The sequence below is a fragment of the Capra hircus genome, chromosome 14 (genome assembly GCF_001704415.2).
Source record: "Capra hircus breed San Clemente chromosome 14, ASM170441v1, whole genome shotgun sequence".
Classification (NCBI taxonomy): domain Eukaryota; kingdom Metazoa; phylum Chordata; class Mammalia; order Artiodactyla; family Bovidae; genus Capra; species Capra hircus.
Window position 1 is genome coordinate 22,089,088 of NC_030821.1, and position 13,792 is coordinate 22,102,879.

At 35.7% G+C, this 13,792-nt stretch overlaps 1 protein-coding gene across 2 annotated transcripts in view; it reads right to left on the reverse strand.

Annotated features, from left to right (window-relative positions):
- The window catches only part of LRP12 (LDL receptor related protein 12), an 89,036-nt gene that overhangs the window by 36,099 nt on the left and 39,145 nt on the right, over positions 1 to 13,792 (reverse strand). The window contains exon 2 of one of the 2 annotated variants that reach the window (XM_018058336.1): positions 13,151 to 13,207. The exons of the other annotated variant lie outside the window; for it this stretch is intronic. Within the exon in view, the coding sequence (XP_017913825.1) occupies positions 13,151 to 13,207 (57 nt within the window). The remainder of the gene's footprint in view (positions 1 to 13,150; positions 13,208 to 13,792) is intronic. 2 annotated transcript variants of the gene reach the window in all.

Genomic DNA, 13,792 nt, shown 5'->3' on the forward strand with positions numbered 1-13,792 from the left:
AGGGGCTACATGGCAGTAAAATACAATACATTTTAAAGAGTTTAAATAGGTACAAAATGTGGAAAAATACAGAAAGAAAATTTTAAAAAAATACAGTCTTAGTTCTAACAGGGTTACAGCACAATATGAATATAAGATCAGCAGAGTACTCTTAATAGAACTACCTAACTAGGTTTATCCTAAAATTTCTAAGGGCAAGAATAATTTTGAATTTTGCTGGCAAAGCACAAGATAAAATGAATACAGAAGATTCTACCTTTTATACCTTTTTAAAAAGGCTGTAAAAGGGCAATTTTTTCCTGGAAGGGTATAAAAACGATTGATACGTTACTCACATTTTCTAAATTTAAGCACTCTAGATGAATAAAATGCTAAGCAAGCTACTATTTCTATTTCCAGAATGGGAAAAAACTAGGAATTTTTGAAGTTTACTGTGATTCTTGCTGGAAACAGAAGAAATGCAGGAATTAGCACCAGAGCAAAGATAAACTGGCCTTGAAGTTCACAATTTTATATGTCATTTCTATCAGCCTTGATACAGTTTTTAGTATAACACATCTTCTGAGAGTATTCCAGTCTTGGTGTCCTCTGTCAAGGGTGACATCCAGAAATAAACCTAATATTCACATTATGTTTAAGGGAGGAGTAAAGAGTTTGACGGACTATGTTCTGGATATTATATTTCTATCACTGCAGCTTAAGATTAAATCACCCCCTAACTTGTTTCAGTCTGTTTGTTGTAGTTTAGTTGCTAAGTCATATCCGACTCTTGCGACCGCATGAACTGCAGCCAGCCAGGCTCCTTTGTCCATGGGATTTCCCAGGCAAGAATACTGGAGTGGGTTGCCATTTTTCTCTCTTCCCGACCCAGGGATCAAAACTGTGTCTCTTTTATTGGCAGTAGATTCTTTACCACTGTGCCATCAGGGAAGTCCCATATGGGTCTGTTAATTAACGCTGCTCATCTGCTAAGTGACGGGCTTTTGCACAGCAGATGCACAGTATCTTCAAATCCATGCCTTAGCAAAAGTACAAATAATTAACATGATCTCAGGTCTCCAAAATCCCTGAGGATGGTGACTGCACCCATAAAATTAAAAGATGCTTGCTCCTTGGAAGGAAAGCTATGACAAACCTAGAGAGCTTATTAAAAAGTAGAGACATCACTTTGCTGACAAAAGTTTGAATAATCAAAGCTATGGCTTTTCCAGTATTCATGTAAGAATGCGAGAGTTGGACAATAAAGAAGGCTGAGAGCCAAAGAATTGACGCTTTCAAATTGTGGTGCTGAAGAAGACTCTTGAGAATTCTTTGGACCACAGGAGATCAAATCAGTCAATCTTATAGGAAATCAACCCTGAATATTCATTGGAAGGACTGATGCTGAAGCTCCAATACTCTGGCCACCTGATATAAAGAGCTGACTCACTGGAAAAGACCCTGATACTGGTCAAGATTGAAGGCAAAAGGAGAAGGAGGCAAATGATGTGATGGTTAGACAGCAACACTAAGTCAACGGACATGAATCTGAGCAAACTCTGGGAGAGAGTGGTGGACAGGGAAGCCTGGAGCGCAGCAGTCCAAGACGTCACAAAGAATCAGACATGACTTAATGAACAACAACACACTGAATAATTACTGTCAAAGTTTAAAAAAAATTATTCTCAAAGTCAACAGAGTAGAAAAAAAAATGTCAAATGTTTGAATGCAACTTGCTTTTACCTTCAGCAGAGTTGGCCTGCTCACTTGAGCAGATGATCACTTCTGCCATCTACACACTGCACACTTCTGTCAGACTACACCCTGTCCTGTCTATGGTACTGCTACATTTAATGTTCTGCTGTTGACTTTATTTATTAAGAACATACAATTATAAGATATAATAATCCTGCTATAAACATAATTGTTCAGTAAACATTTGATATTTATAACACATGAAATGTTATGATTAGGTAAATGCTTCACATAAAATACATTATTTTATAAAAAGTTATAGATTTAATTATGCAGCATATAATATTACATATAAAAGTATAATATATAAACATTATAATACTACCATTGTATCATTGCTAAAAGTAACAGGGAATCCTCTACTCCAAAAGCTCAAGTGTTTCAAAAATAAACTCTCTGAAGGCAGGCAATGTTTGTATAGTCATTGTTTATAAACTAAACTAAACTAATGTGGTATTTTTTTGGTTTTGTTTTTGAAATGTACTCTGTTTTGTATTTTCCACTCACTTTCTTCATTTGAAGCACAGTTCCTTGTGATCATACTAAGTTCTGTTTTTATATTTTGAAATCCTAAAAACTAATGTGGTGTTGTTTCCTGAACTAATTTTTTTTTTTTTAATGTACTATCTTGTATTCTCCACTCACTTTCTTCATTTGAAGGACAGTTCCTTGGGTTCACACAAAGGTCTGTTTTTATATTTTGAAATCCTAAAAACTGTAAAATTTATAAACTTTCCTTCCTCCTGACATTTGCAACATGAATAAAAGATACTGTACTGGTCAAAAGAACTGGTGAAATTCATTTTCATAAGTTTAGCAAGAGGTCCAGGTATTTAACTGAATAATTAAAAATAACATTAAAATAACAGGAAAGGTACAAAGAACCACTTGTACCTGTTGCTTTATTCATGCAACTTTTCTATATTTAAAAAACAACTGTGAACTGCTATCAAATAATTATAGTTTAAGCTTCATTTCCTTTCAGACTTTTTTTTGTTAAGACCTGAAAATTCTAGGACAATAAAAGTATTACTAAACCAAGATGTTCTTCCAGGAAAACTTCAATATACCATATTATAGTATTCAAGCCTAAAACTGGATAAAACTAAAGCTATTTTACTATAGTGCTTCATGCTATTGTAAAATGTTGCTCAATAATTTGTAAGCAAATTATTGCAACTTAGAAATAATATCTCCTAGGGACTTTCCTGGCAGTCCAGTGATTAAGATTTCACCTTCCAAGGCAGGAGGCATGGGTTCAATCCCTGGTGAGAGAGCTAAGATCCCAAATGCCTCGCAACCAAAAATCAAAACATAAGCAATATGTAACAAATTCAATACAGACTTTAAAAATGGTCCACACTTTAATTTTTTTTAATTTAGAAAAAGAAAATATCTCCTACTTTAAAAGGCCCACAACTAAATTATTAGTTTTAAAAGACTTATAGGATCAGTAGCATGCTAGGCCATTGAGGACAAGAATAGGAACTATAAAATGAAAAAACACAAAAACAAGAAAGGGTGATGATTTTAATAGAATAAAAATTCTGACAGAATATAGGAAGAATAACAGGTAACAGCTACTATTTTCTATACTCTGGTAATTCGATTAATACGAACATGTATTAGGAAAGAAAATTCCTAAGCAGATAACTCTCTTTCTCTGCTCTCTGAAATGTCAGCCTTGCCTGACAAAGATTTGAAGTCAAATATAAAGAAGATTCAATATTGGGCTAACCGGAGAGCTTTTAGCTACAGATGTTATAAGGTAGGAACATTCAGCAGCTGTATCACTGGTGAACTGGGAATAACTTATTAAATTTCATAAATAAAAACTTTCTAGCTCAGAAAGCACTTGTTCCAACATCTGCACCTATGAGCAACCAGAAAGTCTTCAATTTCAGGGTAGTTTCTGCTTAACCATTAAAGAAAGCCAATCTCATTCTTTTATTCTTTACAATGTCACAACTTTTGAGCCATGAATCTGAAAAGAAGTAAACAGTTACATTTCTGAACAGTCTGGCGAAAATAAAAGGTTGGGGCTTTATAGAAACAAGGTTAAGAAACAAGTTAAACAGGAAAAGCATGATTATATGCAGTCTAAGTGCTCTCGTTTCTAGGCGGTAGCTCTGTACTTTAGCATAATCCTTTCTGAAAGCAATCTGTCAAAAGGTTTTCAGAGTCATTAAATTCTTTATGACCTTTGATACAGTAATTCCAATTCTAGAAATCTACGCCAAAAAAATAATCTCAGAAATTTTAAAAAGGGCTAAATATTTATTAAATTGTTCCTTGCAACATAATCCAGCCTAGGGAGAATCCACTGGGGAAAAACCCAATGATATGTTTAAGAACATTACAATATAGCCACAGGATGGAAACTTTACTATATAGGTATTAAAATAACAACTATGAAAAATAAATGTATTCTATACAATGTTAAATAGAAAAGGCAGGAGACACAATTACTTATAACCCGAATGCAAATACAATTATTTTTAAAGGTATACACAGAGTACAAATGAAATAAATTATAATGTTATTAGTTACTAAGAATACAAGGTTAGTGGGTGATTTTTGTAATCTTTTTGCTCTTCTTCCAATTTTTATAAATATTTAATGTAACTTATATAATGTATAAACAGAATTTGTGAAAACAAAAAAATGATTTGGAAGTAATTAAGAGCAATGAGGATATAATCAAATTACATCTAAAAATATTCCTTTAAAAAAAAATTGAAGTACAGTTGTTTTATGATGTTGTTTCAGGTATCCAGCAAAATGATTCAGTTATATATGTATATATGTATGTGTGTATATATATATACATATATATATATTCTTTTTTAGATTCTTTTCCATTATAGGTGAGTGCACCTAGAATTATTCTGATTCAAATACATATAGATTATATAGTAAAATTCAAAGTAGATACACATTAAAAATCAAATATATTTGTTTAATGTGTATAAATCAATCTGATCTAAAAAATGTTTCATTCTATGTAGGAGATGAACAATAACTTAGCCATTTTACAAACTTAGACATTCAAAAGAGAACAGGAGGCATTTAACTTAGGCATTTTAAAAAAAGAATATTAAAATAGCCTTCCTACTTTCTTATATACAATTAAATTACTTACAATTTCTATGATATAATTTCATGATTTATGTATGAAATCACATAAAAAAATTCTAAAGAAAGCAAGCATACAAAAAATAACTTTATCCAATCATTCTTTTCCATTATACAACCACTAGATATATACTTTTTGCTAACTCCCATTTTCTCGTGACAATTCCTACAGCATAAGAACCAGCAAAAGGATAAAAACATATCTCTCAGCAAAGATTTGAGGAAAAGGAAGATGAAAATGACCAGAATGCTAGAAACAGAAATAAATTATCTGAGGCCTAAGAACCCAAGGTATATTATTAACCATAAATTACTAATTCCCATAAAAATTCATATGACTAAACAAAACTAAGTACCTGGTACTACTTACAACTAAGTAAAGAAAAATATTAAATCATTTACCTCACACCAGACATTGTAACTAGGCTTTTTATAAATTCATGATCAACCATAACGTGGTCATTATTTACCACTGGATTCACTATTCTCAATTCTATGGTTAAGTTCTTGAGACAGGAATATTTTTAAAATTAACTTTTATTAGAGCATAGTTGTACAATGTTGTGTTAGTTTTTGCTGTATAGCAAAGTGACTCAGCTATACATACATATATAGCTGATGTAATAGCTGATATATATATGTATCTCCCCTCTTTTTTGGATTTCCTTCCTATTTACCACAGAGCATTGAATGGAGTTCCAAGCGCTATACAGTGGGTTCTCATTAACCATCTGATTTATACACATTAGTGTATATGCCAATCCCGTTTTCCTAATTCACCCGACTCCTAATTCCTGTCCATATGTATCCACATATCCATCCTCTACTTCTGCATCCCTATTTCTGCTCTACAAGTCCTAAGTTCACCTGTATCGTTTTTCTATATTCCACATATAAATAGTGTTATATGATAATTGTTGTTACTGTTCTGATTTACTTCACTCTGTATGACAGTCTCTAGGTCTCTCCATATCTCTGCAAACTGCATCATTTCATTCCTTTTATGGCTGAGTAATATTGAACTGTGGTGTTGGAGAAGACTCTTGAGAGTCCCTTGGACTGCAAGGAGATCCAACCGGTCCATTCTGAAGGAGATCAGCCCTGGGATTTCTTTGGAAGGAATGATGCTAAAGCTGAAACTCCAATACTTTGACCACCTCATGCAAAGAGTTGACTCACTGGAAAAGACCCTGATGCTGGGAGGGATTGGGGTCAGGAGAAGAAGGGGACAACAGAGGATGAGATGGCCGGATGGCATCACCGACTTGATGGACATGAGTCTGAGTGAACTCCGGGAGTTGGTGATGGACAGGGAGACCTGGCGTGCTGCGATTCACGAGGTTGCAAAGAGTCGGACACGACTGGGCGACTGGACTGAACTGAGCTGAATGTTCAGTAGTCTGTATGTGCCACATCTCTATACATTCCTCTGTGGATGGACATTTAGGCGGTTTCCAAGTCCTGGCTGTTGTAAACAGTGCTGCAGTGAACACTAAGGTGCGTGTATCTTTTGGAATTATGGTTTTCTCCAGGATATGCCTAGGAGTGGGATTGCTGGGTCACATGGTACTTCTACTTTTTAGTTTAAGGACCCTCCATACTGCTCTCCATAGTGGCTGTATCAATTTACATTCCCACCAACAGTGTAAGAGGGTTCCCTTTACTCTACACCATCTCCAGCATTTACTGTTCGTGAATTTTTTGATGGTGGTCATTCTAAATGGTGTGAGGTGATACCTCACTGTAGTTTTGATTTACATTTCTCTAATAATTGGTGATGCTGAACCTTTTCATGTGTGTGTTGGCCATCTGTATGTCTTCTTTGAAGAAGTATCTATTTAGGTCTTCTCATTTTTGATTGGGTTGTTTTTTTGAAATCAAGCTGCATGAGCTGTTAGATTAATCCTTTGTTGCTTCATCTGCAAATATTTTCTCCCATTCTGAGGGTTGTCTTTTCATTTTTTTTTACGGTTTCTCTTGCTGTGAAAAAGCTTCTAAGTTTCATTAAATCCGAATTGTTTCTCTTTGTTTTTATTACTCTAGGAGGTGGGTCAAAAAAGATCTTGCTGTCTGCCTATGTTTTCTTCTAAGAATGTTTTAGTTATCTAGCCTTACATATAGATCTTTTATCCATTTTGAACTTATTTTTGTGTATGGTGTTACAGAATGTTCTAATTTCATTCTTTTACATGTACCTGTCCAGTTTCCCAGCACCACTTATGAAGAGACTGTCTTTTCTCCATTGCATATTCTTGCCTCCTTTGTCACAGATTACGTGACCATAGATGCGTGGGTTATTTCTGAGCTTTCTATCTTGTTCCACTGATCTATATTTCTGTTTTTGTGCTGGTATCATGCTGCCTTGATTACTGTAGCTTTGTAGTATAGTGTAACGTCAGGGAGCCTGATTGCTCCAGCTCTGTTTTACTTTCTCAAGACTGCTTCGGCCGGGCTTCCCTGATGGTCCAGTGGTTAAGAATCCACCTTGCAATGAAAGGAATACCACCAGTTTGGTCCCTGATCCAGGAAGATCCCACATGCTGTTGTGCAACTAAGCCCATCTGCCACAACTACTGAACCTGTGTACTGCAACTTCTGAAGCCTGTGTGCCTAGAGCCTGTGCTCCACAACAAGCAAAGCCACCACAGTGAGACGGCCAAGCACTGCCACAAATAGTTCCCGCTGGAAGCAACTAGATAAAGTCCGAGTGCAGCAACAAGGACCCACCACAGCCAAAATATAAAATAAATCTTTTTTTAAAAAAAGGACTGCTTTGGCTATCTGAGGTCTTTCATGTTTCTATACAAATTGTAAAATTTTTTGTCCTAATTCTGTGAAAAACGTCCTTGGTGATTTGACAGGCATTACACTGAATCTGCAGATTGCTTTGCGTAGTATAGTCAATTTCACAATCCAATTCTTCCAATCCAAGAACATGGTATTTTTCTCCATCTGCTTATGTCATCTTTGATTTCTTTCATGAGTAACTTAGTCTTTTGAAAGTCAAAATTGTTCAGTCATGTCCAACTCTTTGAAGATAGCTCTTTTGCCTCCTTAGGTAGGTTTACTGCTAGGTATTTTATTCTTTTTCTTATTGTATGGTAAATGGTATAGTTTCCTTAATTTCTCTTTCTGATCTTTCATTGTTAGTGTGTAACAATGTAAGAGATTTCTGAGTATTAATTTTGTATCCTGCAACTTTACCAAATTCATTGATGAGCTCTAGTAGTCTTCTATTGGCATCTTTAGGACTTTTTATGTATAGTATCAGGTCATCTGCAAAAGTGAGAGTTTTACTTCTTCTTTTCCAACCTGGATTCCTTTTATTTTTCTTTTCTGATTGCTGTTGCTACAAATTCCACAACTATGTTGGATAAAAGTAGTGAGACTGGATATACTTGTTTTGTTCCTGATCTTAGAGGCAATGCTTTCAGTTTTTAACCACTGAGAGAGTCTGCTGTGGTTTCGTCATGCTGCTGCTGCTAAGTCACTTCAGTCGTGTCCGACTCTGTGTGACCCCATAGACAGCAGCCCACCGGGCTCCCCGTCCCTGGGATTTTCTAGGCAAGAACACTGGAGCAGGTTGCCATTTCCTTCTCCAATGCATGAAAGTGAAAAGTGAAAGTGAAGTCACTCAGTCGTGTCCGACTCTTAGCAACCCCATGGACTGCAGCCTACCAGGCTCCTCTGTCCATGGTCATATATGCCCTTTATTATACTGAAGTAGGTTCCCTATATGCTCACTTTCTGAAGAGTTTTTTTTTCTGTCATAAATGGATGATGAATTCTGTCAAAAGCTTTTTCTGCATCTATTGAGAAGAACATATGTTTTTAATTCAATTTGTTAATATGGTGTATCACATTGACTCGCTTGCATACACTGAATAATCCTTGCACTCCTGGGATAAATCCCACTTGATCATTGTTATGATCCTTTTAACATGTTGTTAGGTTTGGTTTGCTAGTATTTTGTTAAGGATTTTTGCATCTATGTTTATCAGTGATATTGCCCTGTAATTTTCTTTTTTGTGTGATATCTTTGTCTGGTTTTGGTATCAGGGTGATGGTGGCCTCGTACAATGAGGTTGGGAGTATTTATCCCTCTGCAATTTTTTGGAATTGTTTGAGAAGGATAGGTGTTAGCTCGTCTCTAAATGTTTGACAGAATTCACCTATAAAGCCATCTGGTTCTGAACTTTTGTTTCCTGAAAGATTTTAATCACAGTTTCAATTCCATTACTTGTGACTGCCTATGCCTGCGTGTGTGCTCTGTTGTGTAGAGTCTTTGTGACCCCATGGACTGTAGCCCACAAGGCTCTTCTATCCATGGGATTTTTCAGGCAAGAATACAGGACCAGGTTGCCATTTTTCTCCTCCAGGGGATCTTCCTGATCCAGGGATCGAATATGGGTCTCTTATGTCTCTTGAATTGGCAGGCGGATTCTTTACCACTAACATCACCTGGGAAGCCCCTACTTGTGATTCGTCTGTTCAGCTTTTCCCATCGCTTCATGTTGTCTCTGTATAGCCAACAGCAGTCCTCTCCCTAGATTCACTTTCCTAACCCCATGTTTTAGCATTCGGCCCCACCAGCATTGGCAGCTTCTGCTCTCATGCTGGGGTGCCCAGGGTAGATTCTGGAGGAGGCTTTGGCATGGACAGGCCACATGGGCCCCACGTGTGGTCAAAGGAGGCTTTGGTGGTGGTGGTGCTCAGGACCCTGGAAGCTGCAAGAGTGGGCAGAGGAGGCTTTGGCTTGAGCAGCAGATGAGCCTGCTCAGTTGGGAAGGAATATTTTTACTTACTGCTTACTCCCATCCTTCTCAGCACGAGGTACATATCAGGTGTTTAATACAAGCTGAATGAATTTAATTCATTACAGTTAGGGTGACTGTACATTCCAAATTGTCTAGGATAGTTCTGGTTTTCCTTGTGGTATCAGTATATTGAAAACAGTGTACCCTTTTGCTTTCAAAGTGTCATGATCTGGGTGATAAATTACCTGAAAATACTACAGCACGTAAGTTAAAATTCTTCAAAAATGTCATTAAAACTTCCAGAAAGTAAACAACGAACGAGCTAAGGCACTAAGCACTGTCGAATAAAGCAGCAGAGGTGACAAGAGCAGGTGAAGAGCAGAAGCAGGCAGCTCCACAGAACACTGAGCCACCTCATCACTTTTGCTGCTTGCTGGTCCCAAGAAAGAGCAAGTCCTACATTTACAGATTCTTCCAAAAGCGAATTTCCCATTGATAACAGCACTGAAAGGGCTCTCATTTCAACCATGGACACAAGGAATTCAGAAGGCTTATCCTATACCAAGCATTACACCTTCTATAGCTCCATACTGACTAAAGAAAAACTGCAATGAACCTGTACATCCAAATTCACGTTTTGAGAGAGCATCCATTTATATTTTTAATGATATGATTGGGATACACTTCATCTTAATCTTCTCTTTCCACAAAAAAAAAGACTTTTGTAAGACAAACTTTCAGGAAAAACAATAAGCCATTAATAAGGTTTCACTGGGCTCTGAAATTAATTTATTGATATACAAATACATTTAATTAAAACACTCATTTTGTTACAGACTGAACTGTGTCACCCCTAAGACTCCTATGCTAAAGTCTGAACTGCCAGTACCTCAGAATGTGGCTGAATTTCGAGACAAGACCTTTAAAGAGGCAACTAAATTAAAATGAAGTCACATGGGTGGGCCCTATCTAATGTGATGGGTGTCCCAATAAAGAGAGATCAGGACGCAGATACACAGAGTGAGGACCGTGAGAAGACACAGATAGAAGACAGCCATCTAAAACCAAAGAAAGGGGCCTCAGAAGAAACCACCTCTGCTAATACCTTAATTTTGGATTTTTAGCCTTCAGAACTGAGAAAATAAACCTATGTTATAAATCCATATAATTCAGCCAACCAATATTTTCAAATATCTAACTCATATTACAAAATCATGCATGGTGAAAAAAAACCCTTTAAAGGTAAAGGATGGTCACCGGATTTTTGTAAAACAGGGAACAAAAGTTTACTGATGCAGTTTCAGATCCCATTTGCAACTAACCTTTAAGAAACCACCACTTGTTGAGTTCTGGCATTATATCAAAGAAGAATCCTCACAATTATCTGAAAAAAGTTATGGAAATACTCCTCTCTTTTCAAATTACACATTGGTGTACTGCTGGATTGTCTTCATATTGTCAAAGAAACATGTTACAAAAGGCTGAGTGCACAGATGTCAGAATCCAGGTACACCTTTATAAGCCAATTTTTAAAAAGTTTGTAAAACTGTAAAGCAATACCATTCTTCTTACTGATGTTCTTGTTTTAGAAAATGCATTTTTAATAAAATTATGTTATTGATGTAAAGATGCCATGGATTTACTACTTTCATATGCAAGTAAATGAAGAACTTTTTAAACAATTTCTCAGTTTTAATTTCTAATACAGTAAATATCAGTAGCTATAGTCTATATAAACATAAGCTCTTTGAAGTCCTTGTTATGGGATGAATTGCATCCTTTCCAAACTCATCTGCTAAAGTCCTAACCCTCAAATGTGACTGTATTTGAAAGCCAGGCTGTAACTCATAAGGACAGGACCCTAATCCTATAGGACTGGGGTCCTTACAAAGAAGAGAAAGAGACACCAGAGTACCTCACTTTCTCCGAGAGCACACACAGTGAGAAGGCACCATCGGCAAGTCAGGAAGAAAGGTCTCATCAGAAAACAATCCTTCCAGCCCCCTGACCTTGGACTGCTGGCCTCTAGACTGTGAGAAACTAAGTATCTATTATTTAAGCCACTCAGCCTGTGGTATTTTGTTATGGTAGCTGCCTGAGTAGACTAATACGTACAGTCCCTGATATTGTTAAAAGTTTACAAGGAGTCCTGAGACCAAAAAATCTGAAAATCACTGAATTAGATAATAATCATTTGGCTGTGTAAATTAAACATTTGTAAACAATTTCTTACTTCATAGTGACAACTTGGAAAAGTCATCGCAATTCCCAGTAGATATCCAAAGTAGAAAAAGGGAGAAAATTAAGGTCAACCCTAAATAAACCTTTTTTAACTTGATATACACAACTGTATAATATTTGAAAGCATATGAAAATGGGGAAACACACTGTAGAAGAACTAACATAGGCTGCAAAGGCACCTATTTTTCACTTTCAGGAAACCACACCGGTCGATCTGTTTGGCCTGGCACAGGCTAACTCCTAGACTACTTGTTAAGTCTATTAACTTTCTAAATATAAAGTCAGATATAAAACAAAAGAGAAAACCTTCAGTTTTGCTTAATGAGAAAAAAATAACCACAAAATTGTAAGAAAACATGAAGAAATCAAGCAGTAAACCGACAAACACACCAAGTGCAATATTTTTAACTACACAAAACTCATTAAGAATATAGGGAATAATAGCGAGAAACTCTGTTTCAGTTTATGTGAAAATCAAAGATTCTGTTCTCCAAGTAACTGTACTTGATAAGGTAAAAATGGTATCAAAGTTGTAGAAATCACCTAAGAATAAAAAAAAAATTAATTGAATTATAATTGATTTACAATGCTGTGTTAATTTTAGGTGATAGATTATTTTCTATTAGTTTATTAGAAGATACTGAATATAGTTCTTTGCCCTTATTATTTATTTATTTAAGAATGAACATTTTAATAGTTATGGGCCCTTAAGTAATTATTAATTAATAAAAGAATTTAAATGGATGGAAAAATGCATTTACCTTAGCAAGTTTCTGAATCTCATAGACGCAAAAATGTTGTTGGGGTGCTTTTTAGTAACATATAAATTGTGCATTCAAGTACTACAGTTTCATGTATAGTAGCATTTCATCTAAACGTCAGGAAAAAATGCTAATTTCTAAGGCTCCAAAACTATGAACAGCGTTCAAAATTACATTTATGAACAGCATTCAAAATTATATTTTAATAAATTTCATTTCATATAACTTTGTATGGAAAGAAAACACAAATTCAACTTGAGCTGACTTTTCTCTTGGTTCAATGTTTGTACAGAAAAATAATTATGCAGTCCGGCCTGGAAAAGTATAATCAACCCACAGGCATGCAAGCATCAATTTTATCTTGTGAGAATTTCTCCATGTTCCAGTTCTTTCCTTATTACATGCTGCAAAAAGCAGTAATGATTTTTATAGCCAAATATCACTTCATAAGATACCAGGTGACTTTCAATATTTACCATAGAAGTCATGCATGAAATTTAAACATTACAAAAAATGACTTACCAGTTGACACTCCTGAAATATGCACATTTTCAGAATGTTCTGCAAGAGCACCATTTCCTAAAATTAAACATAATGAATAAACTAATTTCCAAGATAAAAATTTAAAAAAATTTTCAGATTCTCCCTCCAACAGAAAAACAGGTACTTAGAGCTACTTATAATATTCAGAAACTAAATTAAAGTCTCATAATAATCTTCAAAACAATACTATAAAGCCCCAAATCATAGTAAGAACAACAAAATGTTTTGGAAACCACAAGGTAGTGTAATATAAAAGCCAAGTATATAGATGTGATTAATACCAGAAAGAATTGTCTATCAAGTGAACAGTCAAAAGAGAACTTAGTACTATTACTAGAAAAGGGACAATCATAAACTTTTTAGAACAATATTTCTCTAAAAGCATGCTTAATCAGTCCACAATGTGCTCATTGCTACAGTCATACATGTTGGTACTTTAAAAAGAAGGTCTTGCATTGCACTGTCTTCTAAATCTGTCAACATTTTCTTATCAACAACTCTAACTGTCTTTAGGGGCTTCCCCTGTGGCTCAAATGGTAAAGAATCTTCCTGCAATGCAGGAGACCTGGGTTCTATCCCTGGGTTAGGAAGATCCCCTGGACAAGGGAAAGGCTACCACTC